The 26,925-nt window shown below is 36.7% G+C and overlaps 1 protein-coding gene across 25 annotated transcripts; it reads right to left on the bottom strand.

Annotated features, from left to right (window-relative positions):
* Nucleotides 1–297: 297 nt before the first annotated feature.
* ACMSD (aminocarboxymuconate semialdehyde decarboxylase) lies at nucleotides 298–26,925 on the bottom strand. Of its 25 annotated transcripts, XM_087734413.1 has the most exons (14): nucleotides 26,734–26,873; nucleotides 24,391–24,562; nucleotides 23,240–23,284; nucleotides 21,375–21,441; nucleotides 20,980–21,166; nucleotides 18,540–18,826; nucleotides 17,782–17,878; nucleotides 14,242–14,291; nucleotides 12,735–12,971; nucleotides 10,396–10,489; nucleotides 8,705–8,800; nucleotides 8,059–8,231; nucleotides 1,890–1,988; nucleotides 298–1,667 (listed from the first exon to the last, which is right to left on the bottom strand). In XM_087734413.1, the coding sequence occupies exons 6-14, from the start codon at nucleotides 18,654–18,656 to the stop codon at nucleotides 1,605–1,607; spliced, it is 1,026 nt and encodes a 341-aa protein (XP_087590539.1). In that variant the 5' UTR covers nucleotides 18,657–18,826; nucleotides 20,980–21,166; nucleotides 21,375–21,441; nucleotides 23,240–23,284; nucleotides 24,391–24,562; nucleotides 26,734–26,873; the 3' UTR covers nucleotides 298–1,604. The 25 variants fall into 25 exon arrangements, 22 of the variants coding, with proteins under 22 accessions (XP_087590539.1, XP_087590540.1, XP_087590536.1 ...); XR_015699239.1 differs by lacking the exons at nucleotides 21,375–21,441; nucleotides 24,391–24,562 and having other exon boundaries at nucleotides 298–1,267; nucleotides 1,446–1,667; nucleotides 26,734–26,828; XM_087734414.1 differs by lacking the exon at nucleotides 21,375–21,441.

The raw sequence follows: 26,925 nt of genomic DNA, 5'->3' as shown, positions 1-26,925 counted from the left end.
GACTTAAGCAGAAGAACGGTGACACCACACGTAGCCAGCAAACGATCCCGTGAGAATGGAGACTGTAAGTGCTCATCAGCATTTTTCTGACGAGTATAAAATCCTCTCGGGAGGAGGATGCCCGTGCACTCGCTGGATAATCACGAAAACCCATTTCAATCAACAGTCTATAAAGTAAGCCATCTCTCCATTCCTGTAGCAGGACTCAAACTAGACAGAGCATTAACACTTCACATTTAAAGTATCCAACCTTACTTTTAGAAAGTATTTTTTAAGGAATAGAACATTACATCACACTGTTGCTAAACACTAGTATTTATTTTGACAGTGACAGCAATGCACAAAGTATTACCCCCACAAAAACATTATTTCTGCACCTACAACCGTATCGCTCAAATTGTTTCTGGTGAATAAGTTGCCAGTGGTGTAGGAGGCAGCTAAAAAGCACAAGTCCCCACATAGACCTTTTTCATCCTATCACCGCGTTTACAAAGCGTCAGTGCACACACTTGTAGTGCTGAGCTGAAGTGTGGTACGCTGCAATTTCAATCAGTGGATAAAGGCAAATGTTGCTTTTTATTGGGCATCAATAAACTTCTGTTTTAAGATTCTTTTAAATTCTGTTATTGGGCACAACAAAGACTGAAATGTAATGGATACAAGTCATAATTTTCTCTGTTCTTTCTTCCTGGGAATCAAGTCCCAATAACATGACATTGATTATCATTCAGAGATTCTTATTACAACTGCAAAAGATGAAATCTTTCCTTTTTTATGAAAGCAGGGATTTCAGAATTGTTTAAAGGCAACCCAAATCCTCAAATGCACAGAAATACCTGTGCATACTCATTTCCAGTACACTTGCTTTTGTTTTGGAAATAACAGTAGACTGTAATATACTTGTCAAATTTATTTTTCATCTGTATAATTGCACATGAAAATAGAAGTATCCCTAAGGATTCAGCGTCATTTCTGAAGTTTGGTGTGCTGGTTTTAGCTGGGATGGAGTTAATTTTCTTCATAGCAGCTGGTACGGGGCTGTGTTTTGGATTTGTGCTGGGAACAGCGTTGATAACGCAGGGATGTTTTCGTTCCTGCTGAGCAGGGCTTACACAGAGTCGAGGCCTCTTCTGCCTCTCACCCCACCCCACCAGCGAGGAGGCTGGGGGGGGCACAAGAAGCTGGGAGGGGGCACGGCTGGGACAGCTGACCCCAACTGCCCACAGGGCTGTCCCACACCATATGGCGTCATGCTCAGCATACAGAGCTGGGGGAAGAAGAAGGAAGGGAGGGACGTTGGGAGTGATGGTGTTTGTCTTCCCAAGTCACCGTTACGCGTGATGGAGCCCTGCTTCCCTGGCGATGGCTGAACACCTGCCTGCCCATGGGAAGTAGTGAATGAATTCCTTGTTTTGCTCTGCTAGCATGCACAGCTTTTGCTTTACCTGTTAAACTGTCTTTATCTCAACCCATGACTTTTCCCACTTTTACTCTTCTGATTCTCTCCTCCATCCCACTGGGGGGTAGTGGGTAAGCAGCTGTGTGGGGCTTAGTTGCCGGCTGGGGTTAAACCACGACATTTGGTCTCTTTAATATCTTCATAATTATTCAAATTGTTTTCTGCTAAGACCCAAAAACTCCAGAGCATTGCCAGCCTTGAGTTTATCCTGTAAAAGCAAAACAGATATATATGTTTGTGTGTGCTTAACTTATGTTTTACTCAAATGGTTTTACTCATGCTTTAAAATGTACTGCTGCAAAGAGACTAAAGGGCCTCTTCCAGTCTTTGCAGAAATCAGTGTACCACACCGATTTTTCAGTGTTTTATTTCAGGTCTAAAACCAGAGGCTTAAAAAGGAGGGAAAAAACCCCAAACGTAAAGATCATACCTTCAGTTTATTGTCAAAATCTTCCATTGAATCAATCAACTTTCCAGGTTCCAGTTCCCCAAGTGGAAAAGGGTAATCTGTGCCCAAAATAACTTTGTCCTGGTATAAAAAACCATGTTGTACATTTTGTAGTAGCATTAAACAATATAGTTGCACGTGCTTTCTGGAATTTATAATAAACCAGAGGAAATGACATGTATATATTGGACTGATTAATTACAAAAGTGAATATGAACACAATCTTTGGGTTCCAACTTTCATTAGGAAAAAAAACAGGGCTCGAAAACAATGACTCGAGTTGATTGGGTGAATTTAAGTTTGAAAAAAGTACAGGTTATTTCTTGGTTTTGCGGTGTCTAACTGAAGTTTGGTGTATTTTTATTCTGACACCCAGAAAGTTCAAAATGCAAATCCCAGGCCCATGGGAACGAGTGTCTATTGCTCAGGTGAATACAATACAAATGGTAATTTCCTACTCAGATTGATGTTCTGTATTGTGGTGCTGGTTTGAAATGTAACAGAAAGGCATCTATTGTTCTCCTACACTACTTGTGCTGCTTCTGCAAGCAGTCTGCCTAAAATGCAATGATTAATCTTGGTGAGGTGTTGCCATAATTAAGTGGCCAATAAAGGGTACACAGAATTCTTCCTTCCGTTTCTTGACTTACTTTTTGCTTCTTTTTCATGTTCATTGCATGCTCTGCACTGTTGTGTGCAGTTCAAAAAGAGTATGGGAGCTTTTGACACATTTCTTTAAGAATCTCAGGAAGCTCTCCATCAAACTCAGAGGAGATGCTTGGATTTGGATTCTTGAATTTGAAATTCTTGACTACCTACACACACACAGAGACACACACAGACACACACAAACTTGAAATTTTATATATGTGATAAGAATGTGTAATAAAAAATACAAAGCAATCAAAATTATCTTTTGTGTGATACTTTAAAAGCTGTAATAATTGCAGTGTGATAATACTTGAAGCATGGTACAATGTAGAATTACTACAAACATTGAAATTAAAAAAAAAAAGTATTTTATTTAATTTAATTTAACTAGTATTCAGCTTCAGATAACAAAACCCCCAAATCTCATTTACAAAATTTCATATATTTTTGGAAGTCTATAATTTTTTTAAATGTCATTGTCTTTAACTGGGATTGGATATTAGCTGTGCGTTTGAAACATGTATCTGAGAGTATGAGCGACATGATATGCTTTGTTTCTGAAAGCAAGACAGTGAAAAGAAAATTCAATAAAAAGCTGTATGCATCGTTCCTGTTACCAGAGATGAAAAGAAATAGGCAGATCCTCCATAGGTCCACATTGTTGTAGGCTCATTTTCACACTGGGATGATATTTCCCCATTTCATCTGCCTTGTATAGTGCACACTGGCAACTCTCCCGATTTTATCAAAAGTCTATTTTCCTTTAAGCTTCATCTCCTGGACACATGAACGTTTGAAAAATACAGCTTTCATTAAAAATATATGGTTTTAAATGTCTCATGAATTTGAAGTCAAGCTCATGAATTTGGGGCACTTGTTATAATATTTGAACTCAGTTACCAATACTGAAATAGGGTGAAGAAAACATATTGCAGTTATTTTATGAAACGATTCCTTTTTCTTATTCGTCAAATGCTGCTTTTTAAATTTTTTTTTACCTCCAGTAGATGTCACCCGAGAGTCTCTGAAAGAACCTACACAAACCTTATACGAAATCCAAACAGCAGATACACATTCTATTGTTCTGTCCTATATTGTTGTGTTATAATTCATTATAGAAGTCTTGCCATAAGATTAGAATAGGAGAATTTATACTCCTCTGCATACTAAATCAAGTTCTGAGCATAGATTAAACAAAATATATTTGGATGCGTGTATGTTTAAGCGTCTAAATACATTCTTTTATGTATAATATTAAATCTGATACCAAGACATTTTCTTCAGATATGAAAAACAAATGTATGCCATATATATATAAAAAAAAAAGCCCAACCAATAAACATACTAGCTTTACATGAGAAAATGGATTTCTAAGTAAAGGAGAAGGAAACCCAGTATTTGCCCAGCTGTTTGTGAGTCGAGGTTAAGTAAATCAGGAAGGTTTGTACATTCTTGTTTACATCTCCTATATACCAAAGCAGAAAGAAATCCGCTCCCCCCCCCACTGGAATAATATATATATTATTTCAATTATATTTTTCTTTCTCTCTAACTTAAAGGGTTTCACAGCTAATCATGTAATCTATTAATCAGCTGTAAATTAATAAGAAAAATTTAGAAGCAGCATTATTGTACTGCTACTGGTGATATTAGGCTATTCATTTATACTCTTTGAGCTTCAGTTTTGTACCCATCTATAAAATGGGGATTACAATACCTGTCCTTAGCAACCAGTCTCAGAGGAGTCCTGTGAAGTCTCTGCAGATAAATAATACTCCTAGCATAATAGATGTATTATTATATTGTTCCAAAGGATATCAACAAAGTCAGTTTTCCCTAGAGGACTTACAGCTCGATACCTTAATTAGCGCATCTCTCCTTTTAGGAAGGTACATATGGCTAATGATTAATCTCAATGGACCCTTCTACTCAACAGAACTTTTTTCACAGTAATAGGGACCTGAATCTTAAAATTAATCTCAAGGAGCATCAAGGCTGAGTTTGTCCTCTTATATTAGTGAAAAATTGTATTTGCCTTGAATCTCACCTTCTTTCCTACTATCAGGACACATCTCAAAAAAAGGCCAGATTGCTATAGCCAGTTCAGCTCCAACTTCTGGCCAGAGAATGTTTTACCTTTGGGTGATGGCTCTTGAGGAATCACTGTGGGGAAGTTTTTGCAGAGATAGGCTGAATCATTTAATCCCCTGTCAACCCAGTTCTTCACTTTTTATAGCCAGCATCATTAGGGATTTTGTCTTTATTTACATTCACTTCATGCTACCTCACCTGGGGGGGAGTGAAGGACTGCAGCAATTTTGCAGTCTTACAAAATTCTTTCTCAGAAATGCATACTTCTGCTTCCTTTAACTGGGATAGGCTCCAATTAACCTGCACCCAAAACTAAGAAGGGATGAAGTTAAATGCACGTGACTCATCACAGCTGTCACTGGATTTTAATATTCACAAGCTCAAAGGCAACCCATCACGTTCTGATGCCAGGTAACGGCTGTTCCCTAAGGACCTGAAGCCATGTCTAAGCACATCTTCACACACACTGCTGCCCTTCCTGCACAGCTCTTAGCTATGCTCTAGAGAGCTGTCCTATTTCAGACCTTCAGCTCATAAAGTTACAGTGTCATCCTCAAGATCCAATCACATTGTTTTTAGCCCAGCATTTATTCATCTTATATTTCTTGTTCTGCCAACACATGACTGCATTGAAAACACTGAGATGTTTGGCATTTTTTTAAGCATTTGACTCTTGGAATGGTATTATGTAAGAATATCAGCTTTCACTGGAAAATAGAGGGAACTTTTCAATCTTCATGGTTATAAAGTAAAGCTTGAAAATGTGATGCGAATGTTTTTTTTCAAGGATAAGATGCTTTAGGCTAGGAAAAAGAGAAAGAAAACGTACTTTTTTTCAAGTTCTCTGGAGCATTAAAAGCATTTAAGTTTTTGGGATCTAACTCATGACTTTTCAGCACTGTGGTTCCACCTGATGTCGCATTGCTTGAGCTCAAAATACTCAGAGGAGAATTAAAGGAGACACCAACATCCCACATAGTACACTGGTGAAATTTATTGCATTAAGAAACTTAATTTCAGAAGTCTGTTGACAAAATAAACAAGACATCAGAGAGGCTATTGCTGAGTGACTTTTAGATTATCGAATTAGAACCCATAACCTCTCTCTCCTCAAACAACTAAATTCCAGTTGCAAAGACTAATCATGATTAAGGGCCAGAGTCTCTGTGTTGCTTCTTAGGAAGACAGGTGGAGAAGCTAGTTCAAGTGTGGTGCAAAGACAGCAGCTTTCCCACAACGGCCATAGCTTAGAGCAGCCTTGAGATGCAAAGCTAACTTGTTACTCTAAAGCAGAACTGCTATGAGACCTGCATTCTGTACAAGTTAAAACAGAAAAAAAAGTTGTCAGCAATAGATTAAACATCCTGTTGTACTTTCTGTCCTGCTTTGCTCTTGACATCTGTAGTTCAGCTTACAACCAGAATCAGCCCAGAAAAAAAGTCTGTGGGTCTCAGCCATGCCGAGTCACACAGCGTCTGATTTACCAAGGTCTTTCTAACAATGGCAAAACATGTCTACCCACATTTTAAAATGGAAAAAAAAAAAAAGAAACAAGCGAGTGATCTTGTCTCCTTGGCAATAAAAAAAGGAATCTGACCACCTAAACACGCCAATTTAAAATTCAAGAGCTAGACTCATCCCTGCTATACTATAACTGTATGTAGAACAAGAATATACTTAGGATGAACATGGTCTAGATTTGAGGAGACTTCTCAGAAAAGGAGATAACTGAAGGCAAGTGCTGAACTGTTACTCTATAAGCCTTTGGGCATCTTGTAAAATGGAAGTGCACAACACATCTGGTAAAATTTTTAAATCTATTGTAAAAACTACTTAAAGCCACTTGATTACTGTAGGCTACAGTTAGATTCAAAAGGTAATGCATAGTAAAAAGCCCTGGGCTGTTGACCATGATATATTTACTGTTTAGGGGTTGGTAACAGAAATGAACAGAAATCAATATTGGGCTGGAGCCCTAGTATTCTGTTAGTAACCCACCCGGTGCCTAAAACTTCATCCCTGACCCAGAGATTTCTCCATCAGTGTTCACTAGGCCTAGCACTGCCAAAAAAAATGCTACAACATGTCTATATGTAGGGCAAGAACTTACCAAATGCCACCCGAGTTGATACCCACTGATGTCGGTACTTTCTAATTAGAACTTTCTAATACTAACAGCTTATTAGCAGATCTTTTGACAAGGAAACTGGCCTGGGTTTTATCTTACTTGTTTCTAGCGGAACTAGGCTGCGTGGTAGTTTCTTTGCACATTTTATGGGGCTCCTGCCATAAATCTATTTTGGTTCATGGTGGATTTAAGAAAGAGGTATTCTCTCTCTTCTCCTTAGAGCTGTAGTGTTATTGTATGTGTACATACTTATACACTTTACAAAAACTTTCTATAGTATTGTTTCAAGCTATAGTTGTGCTGTCACGTTGTTGAATTTTTCATGAATCTTCAAATGCAAAGTTTTCCTAAAAGGCACAAGTACTGTAGGGGAGCTGCAGGCAGAAGTCCAGTCTCAAGCTACAGATTTACTGTGCAGCACAGACTGAAAACACACAGATTTCAAAGGGTTGAGACCCCTTGAAACTTCAAACGATTGAGTACCACGATAAAGAAAGCAATAGTTCAACATATTATTTTTGGCTGGCCTAGGCAACTCACTTCTGTACCAGTTCTAGTACAGATTTATTGCAGTAACCTGCTCAGACTGGTAGAGATGAAACTGGGAAATCAACAGTATCTTTTCTGTAGAGAGAAAGAAAACATTCGGATTTGTAGTGATCCACTGGAAGCTGGCACAAGTGATGCCATCTTCAGCCCCTTCCTGAGCATTTACTAATGAGAAGGAAGTATTTGAATGTTTTGGGGTTTTTCTGTCTCATGCTGTAACTGATTTAAACAGGTTGCTTTACTCTCTGCTCTAACAACTAAAATATTCTTGCAAACCCATGATGTTTAATGTGCTTCCCAAGATGCTCACAGAAGTGTTCTTTATTATTGACTTTTTTCTGCCTATGACTTCCCAAGTGGAAATACAACTTGATTTCTTCAAGTATACACTTGAATTTGAAAAATAAGCAAGCCATTTGAAAACAAGGCTCCAAATGAAGCAGTCTTTGCTTGCAGTCCCATCCTGAACAGCCTTACACAAGGAACTAGCCTCACTGAACTAAGGTTCACGGTGCATGACTTCCTGGATTAAAATCACCATCTCACTAACTCCATATAGTAAAAACATTATCTACATGGCAGAAGCCCATCAGTTTGTAATAGCTCAGGTTCTGATTTTACTGGGAGATTATGCTGTCTTCTTCATGCTTTCATCTTCTCTTCTCCTTTTGCTGTTTCATAGAGAATTAAATAAAGAATGACTCACCTGCTTCTGGAAGCATTAAAACTCACCTCTCCTATTACTCTTGTTAGCAGCCTTAGTGCATGATGATCATGGACAAGAGAGTCTGTGTAAAATGAACCAAGGTATTTTCTTGGATCCACCTTATTATCCACTGCACACAAATCAGGGCGCATGTTGAATCCATGGGAGATTCGCCCCACTGTGAATGGAAAAGCTCCACCTGCAAGAAGAAATTTTTAGTAACAGAAGCTGAAAATATGAAGGAGGAAAAAAAGCCACATTATCAACAGAGATCCCTGAGTTTTACTGTCAGCTATTAGGAAAGAGAGTGCTCTGCACCAGCAATTTTTTATTCCTTCCCCTTCATTAGCTTCTTTCTCTGTTTTCCCCACTTCTTCACTACTGTGATGCCCAAATTCCTCCTGCTGCTTCCGTGTCCCTTTCCCCAAACCATCTCCTCTCTCCCCTTCCTCCTCGTTTCCCTTAAAGGCCATTATAACAGTTCAAACACTGGCTGAAACAGGCTAGAGAGTATTCATACAAGCAGCCGATCTGGCAGATTATCTCCTTTGGGGTCATAGTACTCAGCTGGTGGCAGGCTTACAGTCATAGCCCTATTAGCTGGCATACGAGAAAATACAACTGTACCACGCTCAACTAAAGCACAGGTGTTTCACATGGTGTATTACTTACCTCCGTGTGCAAAGCAAACTTTCAGCTTCGGAAATTTTTCAAAAATTCCTCCCATAATCATGGAGCAAATGGCTATGGTTGTTTCTGCTGGCATGCCTAAGAACACAAAAAGCTCTATTATATGCGAGTTTTATTTTTTATTTTCCCATTTGAGTTTTAAATGTTATCTTCATTTTCTTCAATTAGCCTGAGCCTACTGAAAAAATAATAGTTACAGAGCAGCTGCCAAAGGTTACGCATTATTTCTATTAGAGGACCACGGAGCTGAACATTAATTAACTGAAATGAGGACACAGGACTGGAAGCTAAGATCTGAATTCTAAGGCCAGTTTTTATCCTACACCACTAGGACAGGTGACAGGCAGGTTGGGTATGTCCTGAACTGCACAGTACAGGCTCGATTCCCCAGCTATCCTAGCTCAAAGACAAGTCTGGAATATGCCAGGTTCTCTTCTCACCTGTGCTGCTGGATTTCTTCTGCATGGAAAGTGGGGCAGATATGTTGGTGGATATTTCAACACGGATTTGGGGTTCAGTTATGACAGGGTGCCAGTTCCTACAGTTTAGAAATAACCTCTCTCTCTCTCTTTGCCACTGGGTAACTTGGATGCCCAGCGTTAGGAACGTAATAGCAATTTAGGTTCTTACATCAGACCTCATTTTCTGAGCACACCTAACATATTTAGACTATCATGCCATTTAGGCGCCTAACTTCAGACATCCAGCTTGAAAGTAGAAACTTGAGTTCCCCTCATCTACGCAGGAAACAATACCTATCCAGCTCAAAAAGTTGTCTTTCATTAATGTTTCACCACACGCTTAGATGCAAAGCCTTACTAGGCTTAGTAGGAAAATCTTTTAATCATACTTTGTTAGGTAAATGCAATCATTTTAGTCCCTTTTTAAATCTGTTGTTGAGCCTGCTCTGATTAAGACTAATTTATATTGTTTTAAGGTAATGCACTGGTGATTGGGACACTAAGATTTTCTGGTGTATATTGCAGAACGTATATTGTGTATGTTTTTCAAAACACCTCTACTGGAGGCAGTGCAAAACCATGCAAAAGAAAACAACGCAAAACAGAATAAGTGAGGGTGGAATCAGGTCTATACTGCTTCTAGGCAGCAGTATAACCTACCTCCTGTTATTCAGTGTTGTTCTGATTTACCTAGCAGATGGGGAAAAAACCCAGAAACTAGATAATTCCCTACATCTATGGGGAGCTTTCAAAGTACATGTTGTTTCAACTATAGTTGATATGAACTTAGATTTATTTCCTCTCTGATCAACCTATTTCTAGGAAAGAATCCAAGAAATTCTAGCAAGTAATGTTTGGTTTTGCCTACTCCTTCATTTACTCATGTTATTTTTGAGGAGCTTATTTCAGAGACAATTCACTTTTCCCTAGTCATCTGCTCTTTGCATTTAGGACAAAAGAGAATACTACATTCTGTTGCTAGTCTGAATAATTTTAATTCTAGGTATTTAAAAGTTAGACAAACTAAACAAGCTTAAAAACAAATAACTGCTAAATTTATGCAGCATTTAATCATAGTACTTGATTTAAAAAAAAAGATTGATAGAAAAATCATGTAGCTTTTCTCTGTACTAGTACCTTTGCAACAATCATCTGGGCATAATCCAGTGACAATTCAGAAATGCAGATTAAGCAAAGTAAATATACACTCACCTATTAGCCAGGGAAACCAATATTTGGACATCCTTCCATCTACCTGCATGTCCCAGGGATGCACAAAGAGACAGCAATTTAATTGTTCAGCAGCCTGCAGCAAAAAGAAAAAAATCTAAATCTTGACTAATGATACCAAAATGCCTCTTAGTTCTTAGCCATGCTCTAAAGAGTACCTGCAAAATTGTACTGAGCATTAGTACTAATAATGAAAATAGGCCCAGAAGTAAGAACTATAAGCAATAGTTGGTTATATTTACTCCTCTGGGCCATATCTTGAAGTCCTCATTCAGTTTCAAAGTTCTTTTTGAGACTATAGGATTGGAAACACTGATGATAATATCTTTTTAGTAAGGCAAGTGTTCCTCAGATTAATGCGGTACAAAAATGCTTTTTTAGCTGTGTTTGTCAGCCATCCTGCAGTATAAAACTCGGTTCAAACCAGCAATCTTTGGGTTTCATTACACATATGAGGATGAATTCTCATAATGTTTTATAGAATCATTTTAGGATGGTTTTGCAGAATTGTTCCAGCTGCATTCAGGAATTTTCATTGCTGTTGCACTACATTTGTCCCCTTTGACCCTCTGCCTGGCTTAAAAAAAAAGTTAAAGCTATTCTTAATCTACCCGAAGAGTTCAAAATCTAGCTGTATTCTGATCAATAATCCATCTCCACTCAAGTATATTATTTTTTCCAAAACTACTGACATCTTTGGAAAGGAAAAAAGAACAATATAGGATGCTATAATAGTAATTTAACTGTGTTCTTACTTTTAAATATATAGTCATCAGAGTCATTCATATGCTTAAGCAGGATTTAACAGCTTCGTTTTGTCAGATGTATTTCTGGACCTCCTTTTGTTGCTAAGGAGATTATCACACATTTCAAAAATTTGGGTTTATTTACCCATACATGCATAAATAAAGCTGCAACTTTTGGATTGTAGGGAGTAATTGCCATCTACATTTGTAAACTAAAAATAGCAATTCAATAATTGGCTTGGTAGATTGATAAAGTTCATTATCATATATGGCTTAATTTCACAATCTTTATTATCCAGGGATATTTCTAAAAGTGATAGAGGTTACTTCCTACACATGTTAAACATAAGCTGAAGGATGTACAGCATAAGAGAGAGATCCCAGTACAAGAGAGGGATCTCAGTACAAGAGAGACAGGGAGCTACTGGAGAGAGTCCAAAGATGATGAAGGGACTGGAGCATCTCTCCTATAAGGAAACACTGAGAGAGCTGGGACTGTTTAGCCCCGAGAAGAGAATGTATGTAAATACCTGAAGGGAGGGTGTAAAGAAGAGGGAGCCAGCCTCCTTTCTGTGGTGCCCTGTGACAGGACCAGAGGCAATGGGCACAAACTGAAACACAGAAGGTTCCCTCTGAACATCAGGAAACACTTTTTTACTGTGATGGTGACTGAGCACTGGCACAGGTTGCCCAGAGAGGTTGTGGAGTCTCCATCCTTGGAGATATTCAAAAGCCATCTGGGCATCTGGCTCTAGGTGGCCCTGCTTGAGCAGGAGGTTGGACCAGATGACCTCCAGAGGTCCCTCCCAACCTCAGCCATGCTGTGAGTCTGTGAATGTGTGCATCTCCACGACTGGAAGCTGATAACTGATTGTGCATGACCATGAAAGCAAATAGTCTGGATGCTGCGCTAACAGGATTCTTGAATACATTGAGCATTCTGAAAAATAACCTCTATGGATCAATTTCAAGCTGACAGCTATAACAACCTGTGAAACAGATACAGAATGTACATTGATTAAACCCCATAATTTAGACAAATGGCCATCCTCATCTGGACCTCAGGCTATTTAAGGCTATAAATTAATTTTATAAAACAAATCAGTACATTCAGGTTGGAACTTTTGGTCCCATTTGCATAATTCTGTATGGTACTTTGGCTCTACAGGTATCTCTGAAAATCTCAGGGAGTTTTATCAATTATCTCAATAGGATTGGATACAGTAACTTGAACCCAAAAGCAAACTGTGCAGAAATGCTTTGTTTGATACTTTACTTATCCTCACAAACCAAGAAGGCAACTCTACAGTGAGAACTCATATCACAAGATTTTGTTATTCGTTATTATAAAGTATGTTTCAGAATGTTTTATATTGTATTACTGTCATTATATCCTATTATGAATTATCATATATAATTAAAGCTGATTCTCTCTGATCATTGAGCAGATCAGAAGACTCAGTTGTTTTAATGTATCTATAAATCTAGTTGATGACTGAATATGTCCCAAGATATTTTTAGACAGAATTTCATATCACAGAATTCCCCCAAATAAGGAAAGAAACATCTACTCACAGCATAAATATCGTACAGTTCTGGCGCATTCAGGTCCCATTCGTTGACATGAGATCCTATCTGTACTCCAGGAAATCCAAGTTCATTCACGCAGCGATGCATTTCCTTCACAGCCAAGTCTGGCGCTTGCAAAGGTAACATCCCCAAGCCAATAAACCTCTTGGGGTACTTTCTTACTGTAGCAGCTAAGTCATTATTTAATATCTGGGCTAGATCTAAAGTATCCTGAGGTTTGGCCTGGTAAGATATTAAGCAGAATAGTACATTAAAATATAGTTCTCAAATGTTATCTCCTTTGGAAGATATTGGATAAATGTCACAGCAAACAATTCAGAGACAGGGATTGAACCTAAAATTTACTTTACAGTTCTGAATAGCTGGAAACCAGTAGGGCTAAATTAAAACCTCTGGGGGCAGTTCTGCTTCTTGTTTTGAATATTTTATCAACTGCTGTTGCCTTTACTGCTCAGGATAAGTGTAATAAAGCCCAGGCTGCTGATGCACTTAAGTATCTGGTCTTTTGTGTAAACCAGTCCTCTGTTTTTGTTTATCCCAATGCAAAAATCTCAGCATATAATTTTTAAACACAGCAATGAATATTTACTCTCCTATTATTGGAGATGAAGAGATAAAAATAAGAAATGTGAGATGCTGGAGCATGAGAATTCTACAGAGAAAACTTGAGCAAACCTCTCTAACATTTAGAAAGAGATAACAGTCATAATTCTAATAAGGGATCTACAATATCCATACAATCAATTTCCTGTTTTTCCCCCTAATACATATTTAATGGAAAATATTCCCATAAATACCAGAATAAAATTTTAAAGATATGTCACCCAACAAGAAATCCTGAAGATCAGTGGTACTACTTATGTGGGCTTAACACAATGATTTTTAATGTAGCATATCTGTTTACATCTAACAACTCGACTTGTACACATAGCTAAATAGTTAAATTGAGAATGTATTTAGAACAGCATTTTGCTATGATTTACCTTCTCAGACTGTTTTTATTTGATGCATTCAAGATCACCATGCAGGGACCATATTCATTTAAATTTGCTACTGAATTTTAAGATTCAAGGCATTCTAGGTCAATGAGTCCCATGCCACATTTAGAAGAAAGTGGGACAAGACCACAAATATATCTTTTACTTCTTTTTTTCATGAGAAAATACTGATTGATGTCTAGCTTTCATGGAATCTGTACATATACGTCTACCTGCTAACCATGGATTCATGCTGTGTTAATTCTCTCTCCCTGTTTCCAGCTACCCCCATAAGGTCCCCAGAAGAAATTCTGTTGTTCTCATTCTTTCTTACTGAGTGTACTCCAGAGTGGAGCTTTGCCAGGACACCCTGCTGGATCTTCTGATACCAGGACTATTTTTTTGTCTTTTGTTTTTCACAGCAGAACAATTCCCCATTTACTTCAGTGCTCTAGTGACTATTGTTTAAAGATTTTGTAACATATAAATTACAAAATATGCTAGTAGGAACATACCCAGTAGCTGAACATGACAGGGACTGTGGAAAGAACTTGGACCGTAACTCCTGAGTAAGAAAAAGCAGTTATTAATGTTTCCTTCTTTTGGTAAAATGTCAAAAATAAGAAAGAACTTTGGTTTTAAAGGTAGAATGTAAAAGCTTAATGCTAAGAAAGATCGATTTAACAGTGACATGGATAGAATCTTTTTTTTGCTAATTAAGGTTCATGGTAATAAATCTCGTGGTGTATCAGTTTATTAGAATTGGAATATTTTTGCTAAATAGAAAGAAAAATAACACTTTCATACTCATACTAGATTATTTGTGAAACTAAGTATTTTGATTTTAGAAGTATTTCTTATGCACGTGTACAATTAATTAAAATAGCAATTTAATGTTACTCTCACATAAATGAATTAAACCAACAGAATACAGGATCTCAAGTTTACTTTGGGGTCATGTTTATCATATATATTCAATAAATAAATAAATATGTAAATCAGCTCAAAGATAAACAATGTTATGCTAACAATGGTTGTTAAACAATGTTCTCCTCAGTGTTCCCCAAAGCTATGTTGTGTTAGGTTTCATTCATCCTGTGTCTGGACTACCGAGGTTGTAAGTAGAAGAAAATCTGTCTGTTTTTAGAAATAACTTTGATGTTAGCAATAAAGAGAATTAAGTCTATGTTGTTTGGTTTCTGTTCAAACACAAATCTATGCCATAACTTTGTGTGTGACAGGTTACAGGAATGAACACAACAAACCTAGCAGATTAACAACAGAAGAAACAATAAACAACAATAAGGACTTCACTAAATAGTTACAGGCAAATCTGGTTTGTTTGTTTTTTTTTTTTTTTTTTAATGTTAGGTCTGATTGTAATATTTATGCACATATTTTGTCATGCTTTAAAAAATTTAACTTGGTTGTTAGTAATGAAACTACCAATGCAAAAGATGGCAGAAAAAACCCTAGGAGAATTTCTTCTAAGACAGTGACCTTGCCAAAGCACTTGAATATTTAACAAAACGATTTATCTTCCTTCTCAGTATTTTAAGTAGGAAACAAGAGGGGAAGCTGACTCAGGCATCTCTCCTACAAGATCTCATTAATATTATCTACAGCAGCAATGGTTTGGGGTTAAGGATTAGATCTACAAAACTACATATATACCAAAGTACAGCCTAAGTTGTACTATCCTCCAATATTCTACCCGACACTTGATTAGTATGTTTGAGAACATTCACCATGTTTTCCACAACAAGCATTGTACATGGTTTCAATCCACTTTTACACTTCTGAGCAAATTTAACATAAACCTTAAAGGTAAATTTCCAAGCTGAAAATTCCTAGACACTAGCTTGAGAGAGAAGAATCATCAGCACAGAAAAACCTCCACTTTACACCCTCTTCAGAGGATTTTACAAAGGAGAAAATAATAAGAAAAGGCATTAACTGAAATGTTTTCTCCAACAAAATTGTGATGATTTGTGTCACAGAACTCTGATGTTAATTACCTTTACAGCCTGTTTTATTGAATTACCTTGATAGCTTGTTTTATTGAGTGGGTCAAGACACAGGTTTGTATACCAAATAGATCTAGGACATATGATTATGAGAACTAATTTAGCCTCTTTGGTACATTGGCTACCATTTCTTATTACTGGCAAGACTTCTTGGGCATTGCACAAACAAAGCCTTTTAGCAACCAAGCTGTAAGTTACCTCTCTGAGTTAACAATACCTTACAGTGACTGATACTAGTTTTGTTCAGCTAGGAGACTCCTTGCATCTTTGTTCCAAAATTATGCCATGTTTGGAGGTTAAATTTTTGGGTATAATCTATCTCAGCCTGTGTTACAGAAAACGGTCTTTGAACTAAGTAGCTACAGCTTTGTAAACTGAAAAAGAGTAAATGTGGCCCGTAGTCTTTATCATTAGAGGACCAGTAAGAATGAAAGACACCAAGACCCTTTTTTTTACACTTAATTGGCTGACGCCTGTACCTCTGGAGTGCTGTAATAAAAGGGGCCATTTTTATGGCAAAAGTCACCAGATGGTGCTGTAACACACAGTTTTAGATTTTTATTTTTTTTTTTTTAACCAAGTGAGTTCTGTTTAGTTTGTGGAGAAATATTGTGGTGTTGGCTTTATGATACATTTTCTTTTCCGGTGAGCTGTTGCAAGAATTTGAAAAAATTGCTCCTGCATTTTTCCTTTCTCTACAGCAAATACACGGGGCAGAATTGTTTGGTAGAACCTTGCCATTAGTGTTGGAGGAAATACCTGAAAGGGAAAGATGCCCAAAGGCTATTTATGATCCACACTGTGGCTGAATGACATAGTAATCCCCAAAATCTCTGAGCTAACTCAGGGAATGATTACAGTCTAGTCAAGGCAGCATATTTTGGAGAGGCTGCAAAGACATTCTAGCATTCCCATTAAACGTCTAACGGTTGAAGTTTGAAATACTGCTTCTGTAGGGTGAAAATGAGGTAGTTGAAAACTAAGTTGTGTCTACATAAATTGTCTACCAGCCCTTGAGTTCCTAAATTGGCTTATGTTATGTGTTGCAGTAAACCTCCATAAGGAGAATGACCCAAAGTATCTCCTAACATGTTATCCCACGAGAGAAGGAAACAATAATCATAAAGATGCTACTTATAAAATATCTGCTCTTTGAAGTAATTCAGATGTTTATTCCTTATGAAAAGTTGGAGAAGATGTTCAAGTTATGTCTACTGAGAAACTGATGTAGGGAATAATTCAGGCCTCAATTTAAGAAAAAATAATCTTTAGTAACAATATTTCTCTCTCAAAAGTAATTTGGAATTACAGTGTTAATAAGAACTAACAAAAACAACTGATCAGACTAAAAGTTCCTTCATTCTCTCCTTCCTTTCATTCTCAGTCTCCCATCTCACAAACTTTATTTAGTGGCATGTAAGTAACTCGATGGAAAGCAAATTTGCAAGTTTGGCATCTGGTTAAGTTTCTTTCTAAATCAGGAAAACCCTCTTTTCTGAGAAAGTAATTGTACCAGTTCTCTAGGCTCAGAGTCCTCCAGCAAAAATACAGAATGGAGTTGCAACATTTAAACAGAAAAAAATATTAGAAAAGGAAACAAACATACAAAACCCCCTCTTGAATAAACAGAATCTTTTTAACATTTGGAAGAAAAATGAAAGGGCTTCCTCTTTTATGTAAATCACTTTTTATACCTGGAATGTATGTTGCCTCTTCAAGTCCACAGTCAGTTATCCTTACTTATGTCAACTAGTTCCTTACTGTATTAACAATTCCACCAAAATCAGTAAGCCCATGTGGGGAATAAATTGCAACTGAAAATGAGGAAAGTTATGGGAGCATGTCCCATTTGAGTCTGAATATAAAGAATATCACTTTTCACTGACTTTCAACAGATTTAATCTAATGAATCAGTATGCTAAACCTTTTAATTTTGATATTGTTATTGAACACTTTCAGATGCACTAACAGAGAAGTTGCTGTTATTCTAAACGAGACACGATGATTCCAGTTCCTTTATGGAGGTACCTGATAAGTCCATCTCTTTAATCCGTACTTCAGGATCCCAGCAGTTCTCTTGAATAACTCTAAAAACCTTTCCATCCTTCATCATCTTTGCCTGTCCCTGTGAAATGACATTTTCATATATTATAAATGTGACAAAGTAGTACATGCTAATTTATAGTTGCTTGAGTACATTGTGCTCCCTACAGAAATTCAGTGACAGAATTCTTTTATTTTTATTCAGTAGGTATTTTTAAGCAAAGACTATTTTAAAATAGTCATTAATAAAATAGTCATTTATAGTTCAGATTTAATTCTTCATAATAAAAAAATCCCCTTTCTTTTGCAATGTATATCACTCTACACTTATTTGGAAAAGATATCAGGTACCTTAATCCAAGTTTATCCTCAAACCAAATTTTGACCTCAAAACAATGTCTAATTAAATCTGTGCTAAATTTTCCCTTTGGGTATGTGTGTGTTCTTTTAAAGTCAATAGCATCACAATGATTTCAGTAACTACAGAAATAATTGTGCAACTCTGTTAATTTCAGTCCAGTTGTTTCATACCACCAGTGATACTGAGACAAAAGGACACCTATTATGTTGTCTTCAGATTACATTTCCTCCTTGCGAAAAAAAGAATTATTGAAGAATTTGTATTCGGGGAAAAAAAAACAAACAAAACCTAAACACGGTATAAAATCATTACCTGAATTAGTGTAATGCCTTCCCCATATACCACCAATTCCCAAACTTACAAAGTTAGTTAAAAATATTACCAAGGTCACGAAATTTAATACTGTTCCTTTAACTATGAACATGCAAACTTCCTTTTTAAACTTAGTTTTTGGTTGATTTGTCAGTTGTCCAAAGGGGTTGAGCAGGCACAGTGTCATCGCATGAAGCAAAGTAAATTGTCTGTTACAGTTGTAGGTATCCACATGCTTCTATGGACTTGTAAAGACAGACAAAACAGTCCTTCTGTTGGCTTACGCTTGCACAAATCGATGAGATATAATTCACCAATACTTGCAAGGCCTGAGTATTTCTTGGTTGCTTGAAGCTACTATAGGGATAAATGGAAATGGATGAAAGGCAGAAGATCCACATGCCGCTCTGTAATCGGGATGTGTAAGGGCGGTCATGCATCAGATGTATTGGACAGAGAACACACTGCATCTGCAGTTGAAAACTGAAAACCACATGAGAAAACACAGCAGCTGTTCCTTCAACTTCACAGTAAACAGAAGCTAAGCGCAGGACAGTCTTCTGACACTTCTGGAAAGGGAATTCTCTCTCTCCAAAGGCCACTTTATTTTTCCTCACAGAATTGGTTTATTTAGGATCCTGTCTATTTTTCTAAATAAAAATCTTGTTAAATCAGAATATTCCCTACTAGTATGCTAAAAGAGAAATAACTAATAAAATTTCACTACTTCTTGCAGAGCTGGGTTTCTGTCCCCTCCTTCTGAGAAGTCAGACTATTCTTAACCTTGAATTTGTTATTAACTTCATACATCATTCACAAATACACTGCCCTAATGAATATTTTAAAGCTCTCTTCAACAAATCTAACTGTGCTGCCTTGGCAAACTGTCAAGTTACTTGTTAGTTGTATCGCAGGTTGTGAAAATTACTTGAAATATTACAGTCAGTAATAACAACTACATATTCCTGATCCTCCGGTAAAATACTTCAGGTTCTTGTAAAATCGATTTTCCAACCTGACAGAAAGGTTTACTCTAGTCATACACTCCAACACATTAAAAAAAGATCAGCGCTTTGCTGCAGATTGCCTAATAAACAGAAAAATATTCGGGGTGTGAGCAAAGAAAAAGACAGAGTAGAACTGAGCATTGCATCGCATACGAATAGATCGCGTGGACTTTACTGGATTACTGTATTTCTGCGAACACAGGCGACTTAATTCTTTCCTCAGACACAGCTAAGGCATAGCAGCTGACCTGCTCACAAATATATTTTCTTCTGCTAATACTGAAAACAGTATTAGATAGACTGTAATTTTACTAGCAACTTTGACAGTGCTCATACATAAATGCTGAGATAAATAGTTGTTCTCTGAATGCTGCAACAGGGTTTGCAATATAGGAAAGGTTTCTAATAAGCCATGTGCTGTTCTCATTGAAGAATTAGTTGAACAGTTTGCTATTTTCATTTGCATTAACTGATTCTTTGTGAACATGCTACAGGTCAAGGCTAAGCTCACAGCATTGTATGCTGGCAACAACAAACTTGATTACGCAGGAAAACAAAACATGATCATCTGAATAGATTCATGCTTGTGTATGTAAGGATGGAAAGATCTGGTCCAGCAACACTGTGACTGCAAAATGAGTCATATTGTTATAGTCTCTAGACACTGTCACTAATCCACACCTGATATTTTTAAAATGAGAAATTACTCAGACACCTCAAGTGGGAAACAATTCTCAGAGTGTTTTGCAGTAATAAGAATGAAACATGGATCAGGAAAAAATTTTTCAGGTTCCAAAGTAATGGATGCAGTGCTGCAAATCTCATAAAAGACACGAGATTTTTATGTGCAAGGTTAACACAATTTTCAAAGGGAACAGCTGAAGAATTCTATCATTCTATTCTATTCTATTCTATTCTATTCTATTCTATTCTATTCTATTCTATTCTATTCTATTCTACTCTATTCCTATTCCTATTTCTATTCCTATTCTATTCTATTCCTATTCTATCCCATTCTAAACATTATCTGATATTTAAGGCTTTAATTAATTTATGTGGAAATTAAGAGAGATTGATTTAAGTCCAGCAGGCTGATTTGGTTCAGCAAGCTACATTTAAAATTATCTCATCACTAAACTACTCAGTGACATCCCAAATTGCACTTCTTTAAAAATGCATGTAATTATTTTCTTCCAGTTTGACCCTGATGCTTCTTCACAGAATGATAGGAGAAGCTTTTGCTTTTTTTTTAATCTTAAGAGTTAACTTCCCCAGCTCCACATATCTGAAGAAGATTTTCTTTGGCCATGCACTTTTTTCATGCAACATTTTCAGACAGAAGTAGGCTAGACAGAATTCTCTGCGGAGTGCATAAGGCTATTATTGACTTGCTACAAAGTTCCTTTGCAAACTATTTTTAGCAAGAAATTTTAGCATCAGACCTGTAACAAACAGCTACGTTGCTAAAAATGTCTCCAACAATTCTCCCCTTCCTGGACCTACCATGTATCTCAGAAGCTGTGCTATCCACACTTTGGTTCAGCAGGTGGCTTGTTCTCTCCTCCTATGCCTGCTTAGACTCAGATCTGAAATTTCAGCATAATCTTTGTTTGCTCCTCATTCTTGGTCCCAACCTTCGTATTCTGCGGTCCTTTTTCATAAATGCTTGTTACGCATTTGACAGCACAGCCTTGCATGTTATAGAATGACAAAAGTGTGTATATCATTAGGTTGCAATAAATAGACACAGCGTTGTACCCATTTTATCAGCTTTTTCAGTTAATGTATGCATATATACAATCATAAAGAAATATGGTTTTGCAAAGTGACAATGAGATGAGGGAATGTCTAGTTCCATTGAAATTAACAGGCATTATATATTTAAATACCTTGGTTACCTGGAAGATGCAAGTCTTGCTTCTCTAAAGACAACAAAAGCTGAATCTCTACAGAGAATGAATTAGCCTAGTCACAAAAAGAAACAATGAAGAAGATTGGATACTATTTTCTTTATAAGGTCACCCAGACAGGGAGCAGCACTGTCACCCTGAAAATGCTAAGTACTAAATTTTTCTATCACTTATCACTCTAGTCTTCAGTACAGAATTCCTATATTGAGATCATGTCTGAATTTCAGAAGACAGAGACAGATTAATCCTTGTAAAACACTGTGCATGCAGCCTGCCGTTATATAACACAGCTGGGTTTAGCCAGTTCTTTGCACTTTTCACATGCTTTAGGTGGGTTATGTGCTGACACTCTTTGTTGAGCTGTTCATGCTCTTAACTTTGCATCTTTTGTCTTGCAGCTTACTATATCCACATTGTTCCTTCTGCTTTTATCTACTCAACCTCTGTTGTCTTCGTATTTTTTCCTTAATAATCTAGCTAATACCTTGCATTCCTTTTATCCCTTCCGTATCTGTACAACTCACAACATTCCTGTAGTAGGCAATTAAAGATGAAGTTTTTCAAGTTAGGACAGGTATGTATGAAGTGAGGTGGAAAGTGAAGTGAGGTCTCCCGAAACCTCTTTTTAATGCTATCTTTCTAATCTCCCTCCTTCCAGAGGCCAATGCCATTTGCAGTGATAGGCTCTCCAAAAGATTCCTAGGAGTGGGGAGCTGACGGATCACAGGAGGAAGATGGCTTCTTCTGACAGTGTTTGAGGTAGACAGGGATATCTGAATGCCAAAGTTGTTATACGGTAACAGGGGTAGCGTCTTTAAAACTAGCTGGTACAGTTAACCTACACAGCGATGTACAAAGGGAACTATTTTGCCGTATCAGCCTTACCTTTCTTAGGTTCTTGTGCCCTTCTGTAAAAAAAGCACTAATACTGGTAATTTTTTAATGCTCTTATCAAAAGATAAACTGCAATATTTTGATCTTGCTCTCAGAAGTTTTACATTGTTGTGTCCCTGTGAATATCACTGAAATTACTGCCAATTTCCTCTACTCTGAGTGAGATCAGAATCAAGCCTTTAAGAAAGCAGTTCTGTTCCCATTGGAGCAAATACATGTATCTACTAACTTCAGTACCAGCAGGATGGATTCTGAACGCAAATGGACTGTTAGCATAGACTCATGGCACCCGGAGACATGGTGTTCCAGTTGTACTAATGTAGCTCAGAAGTGCCTTTGTGAAGTTAATAGAGTGGACGGTGATAGAAAGGTAAAGTAAAATCAGGCCCAGTCTGCCTTTTACTTGCCAATAAACCTCAGGCTCCTACTTTTCTACATAATGGTACACAAATCTACGGATTGTCCTTATTGTTCTGCTACTTGTTCTCCTTGTCATGAAGTTACAGAAATTACTCTCTCCCTTTCACTCAGATGTGAAGACATTTTCACATCTGAGTTCTTTAACTTTTATTACAATACCAGTTCCTTTTGGTTTTGCTTTTCATATAGATGACTGCATTTAACTACAAAAAACCCTACAGGTAATTTGCTTTAGACTGACCTATCTTATTGAAAAGAATTCCTTAGAGCTATCCATTCCAAGTGTTAAAATGAGATGATGATGAAAAATGGATACTGGTTCATACAAAAGAATGTGAGTTTCACCTCTCAAACAAAAAGTTCTACTGAGGTATATTAGGACTTGGAGTGATACTACTTCACAGAAGATAGACCTCTAAAGAAATCTGTATCAAAGACATAGCCAATCTTATTGCCATTTTGCTTTTTAATAGATTTACTGTGAGTTTGTATTCCTGATGACAACACAAGATCAGGTTAGAGCACCAAACAGCCCAAACCTTGCAATGATGATCCAGCTGTACCCATCCACCATATCCGTATCTCTGTGAAAGAAAGAAGAAAAAGCCAGTGCTAGTTAGCGCTCTGCAATAATAACAAAAATCTCAGTTCTTACAACCCGGCAGTACCTTATTCAGGAGAAACATGCATATGCTCAGCTTTGAGCCTACAAGTAGCCCCACTGACTTCAGCAGAAGTGCTGAAGTTTAGCTGGACTGGACTAACGGTGTTTGTAGATCTGAACTTTTAGCTCCCAGTTCAAGAACATTTTTAAGTAAGTCCTACAACTGATTTCAAAGCTCTTACAGTTGCTTACTACATTGAGGTTCTAACTGGAATGATTTTAACACAGAAAAAATTAAATCAAGCATTTGGCAATATGAAAATTGAACTGACAATTTTCCAACCTGTGATCAGCTAATCATTACCACAAAGATGTATTGATTTCACTTTTCAGCTTCCATGATTCAGCAGCAGGACTGAAGGTCAGTCTCTTGTCTATTAATATTTAAACAGCCAAGAGAAGCTAAAAAGGGGAAGCTTAGATGCTCATTGATTCTTCCAGAGAGATTCAAAATCGTTTATGCAAAAAACCCAAAGCCTACAAAAGACGCTGATTTCCTTTGATCTTCATAAATTATCGGATTAGAAATAAATGAAATCTTGACATATCATAATAGACTGAAAACAATGCTCAGAATTCCCATTTTTCTGTAATGAAACATTTCAAAGGAAACTGAATAAAAGCAGGCATTTCTTTCCCTGAAGTGTAAACAATTTGAATATAGTCCTGAATTTCCTGTGATAAGAAATCATTACGTAACGCCACTGTGAGCTTTCCTAAAGTAGGTGTGCAGAGCCAAGCCTCCTGACTTCGGCCAATCAGAGATGCTAATGCCTGAGGCTATGTATGTTTTATTTAGCTATGTTTAGCTCCGTAGCTACCTATGTTTTATTTAAATGTATAAATTTATAGGTTTTTATATATATAGATTAAAAAAAATATTTAAATTCAGGGAAAATTTTGTGAATGACACCTAATGAGAACTTTAAGTTTTCACTAGCTCCATGCTAATTGCAATTGTAAGCTGTGCAGAAAATGAATACCTTAAAGGTGCTCAAGGAGCATTTAGGCAATAGAGAAACTCACTGGTCTGGTTTTGAACTTATTTTCTTCTTTCTTCCCCTCAGTTATTAGTTGGATGTATTGACAGTCCTTATTTCATTTATTTCTGTGAATTTTTATACTTATTATGATCTTAAATAAGTATCTTGACAATAGAATTTTCTAGTCATATGTTCAAGGTTCAGTATTTATAAGGCTGGAAAAAAGAAAGAAAAGTTTAGCACTATGTGTGCATGTTAGGATTGCCTCATTGGTTTTCCATGCATGAGATGTAGAGAACTATGTTAATGGCTTGAATTTGCAGATGACTCTAGGGAATTCTGAGAGTTGTTTTCTGTTCCGGGCCCATTAATAAACCATTGAATCACTCAATCTGTAGAGCAGAGGAAACAAAAATTAGCAGGTGGAAATTAACTTTTAAAAATTTGGTATTTGCCTCTTTATCAGTGTTTAAATACATGCAACACTGGCCTACAGGGTCTAACAGTAGTGAATTCAGCCTTGACGTACGTCCATGAACATTCTTGCAGTGGTTTTGTCTTTACTGCCCTTTTAAAGTATATACAGACAGAAAAAATCTTTTAAAATCATGTAAAATCAGAATGAAGGAATTTTATAGGTGTTTTTATAGGGATATTGCACAAACAAAGACAACAAAACCTGAAACAAGCAAGAGTAACCTGTCTCTGTAGTCTGAGTATTTAAACTCCTATCCATTTAAAACAGACGTAATGGTTCTAAAAAATATGTCATCTCACCTACATTATCCAATGTATATGTGTTTTTCACTGAGCTCTTGTAATTACAAATAGAAAGTTGAAATAGATGTTTAAAAAGAACTTCCTAGGTAAATGAGGAAACAAACATTCCTTTCCAGGAGGTTTTATGCATGACGATGTTATTTTTCACTACTAATGAAGAAATAATCCTATGTATGTTCTTAATGCCAGGTTTTCTCATGACTTTTTTCTAATACGCGGTTTACATTTTCTAGCTGCTCTCTGGCTAATATTGAACTGATAGTGGACTGTCATGCTTAAAATCAGAGAAACACAGAGCTAATACATATGAAGCACCTGAGAATTTGCCATCATCAACCTTAAAATAATTAAGTGAAAGAAATGTACAATGTAAAACAAAGTTTCAGTTAGTGTGTCAGATGCCTAAGAGCGTGGCTGAAATAATGGTATTCTTTTGTTGTCAAAGACAGGCACAATGCATTCGAGTGGTCCCAGCCTACTGTCAGACACAGGGAATGTTCATTCAAACTACAACCAACACAGAATTACAATAAGGAAAGAAGCAACAATGCAGGTCCTCTCTTTTCTACTCTGATTTTTTTATCATGAATGGAAACATTAAAGAGTTATAAAAAATAGCTATCCTGGAAATCTGAATGCAGTTTTTAATTGCAAATAATTTTATACGTGTGTGTATAAACTATATACAAATACAGTTTCATGTGACCTTTTTTCAGTACCCTTTGTAGCACTAGAGGTGTGATCCCTTGTGAGTCAAAAAGTGATCAGACATCTCTATATTAAATTGTGATTTTAATTATTTAGGCAGTAACTCTAAAACCTAATTCAGAATGAGATGACTACATGGTTTTGATAATCTGAAATAAGAAAAGGATTAGATTTATTACATGAAAACCTAAATGACACTTTCCGTTCTCAAATATTTTTTACAGGATCATGAAAATTATTACTGTCAAGAACAAATTTATGTCATTGAATAATAATACCATGCAAAGACTCAAAGTTACGACAAGTTGACTTACAGCTTCAGTGCTCTGACAACTGAGATTTTGTATTTTTAATACAATATGCTACTTCTTTCCAGTAACTGAAAACACCCCAGATATTAGTAAAATGATCATCATCATCAATTAACCATACTTAGAGTGACCCCACTCGAAGTTAAGGACTTTCATGCCTGTGTGTATAAGAGGCGAATGAATTTTGTCTTAGGTAACATTACTCGCATCTAATGTTTGCTTATTTCTCTTATTTAAAACAAAAGTGAATACCATTTAGTAACCCGACAGCTCTGGTTTTATCAAGAAAGTTGAATTTATGCCTCATCACTTGACAATTTTAGGTCTCTCAAAAAACCAAGCGAAAATATAAGAATTGCTTCAGAGTACATAAAGAGTGGGGAACAGAGCCCAGTTTTCCATCCCTTTCTTACTGGGACTCTCGCTTTGCAAAGTAATACAAATATCTTAAAGCTGAAAAAAATCAAATTAGACAAAAACCTAGAGATATTTATAACAGAACCCTTCATTCATTGTTCTTTCAAAAATTACACTGGTAGAAACGGTTGCTGATAACATAAGGCACTGAATATCTAAACTCTTATTACCTTTTTTAGGTCAGGCCATTCCTTAGGTAGAATGTGGCTATGAATATCAATTTTCATTTCTGAAGTATCAAAGGAGAAATACTCTTTCAATGAAAATGTTTTCTATGTAATTGCTACTGTCCTTCCTGTCCCTGGTTTAGCAGGTTATTAACTTTGGCCGCTGTTCATATCCACCTGCTGTCTTATCAGGAG

The sequence above is a fragment of the Nipponia nippon genome, unplaced genomic scaffold (genome assembly GCF_047370975.1).
Source record: "Nipponia nippon isolate SJK-2023a ecotype South Korea unplaced genomic scaffold, ASM4737097v1 scaffold_5, whole genome shotgun sequence".
NCBI classification, from domain to species: Eukaryota; Metazoa; Chordata; class Aves; order Pelecaniformes; family Threskiornithidae; genus Nipponia; species Nipponia nippon.
This window is presented reverse-complemented; position numbering and strand designations above follow the sequence as displayed.

Excerpts from the sequence above, each read along its gene's own strand:
- ACMSD (XM_087734413.1), bottom strand. The coding sequence starts at position 18,656 with ATGACACTGTGCCTGCTCAACCCCTTTGGACAACTGACAAATCAACCA. Across the intron at positions 17,879-18,539 it reads TATTAAATTTCGTGACCTTG|GGACAGGCAAAGATGATGAA; the intron begins GTAATATTTTTA and ends GTCATTTCACAG. Across the intron at positions 1,668-1,889 it reads ATTTTGACAATAAACTGAAG|GATAAACTCAAGGCTGGCAA; the intron begins GTATGATCTTTA and ends TTGCTTTTACAG.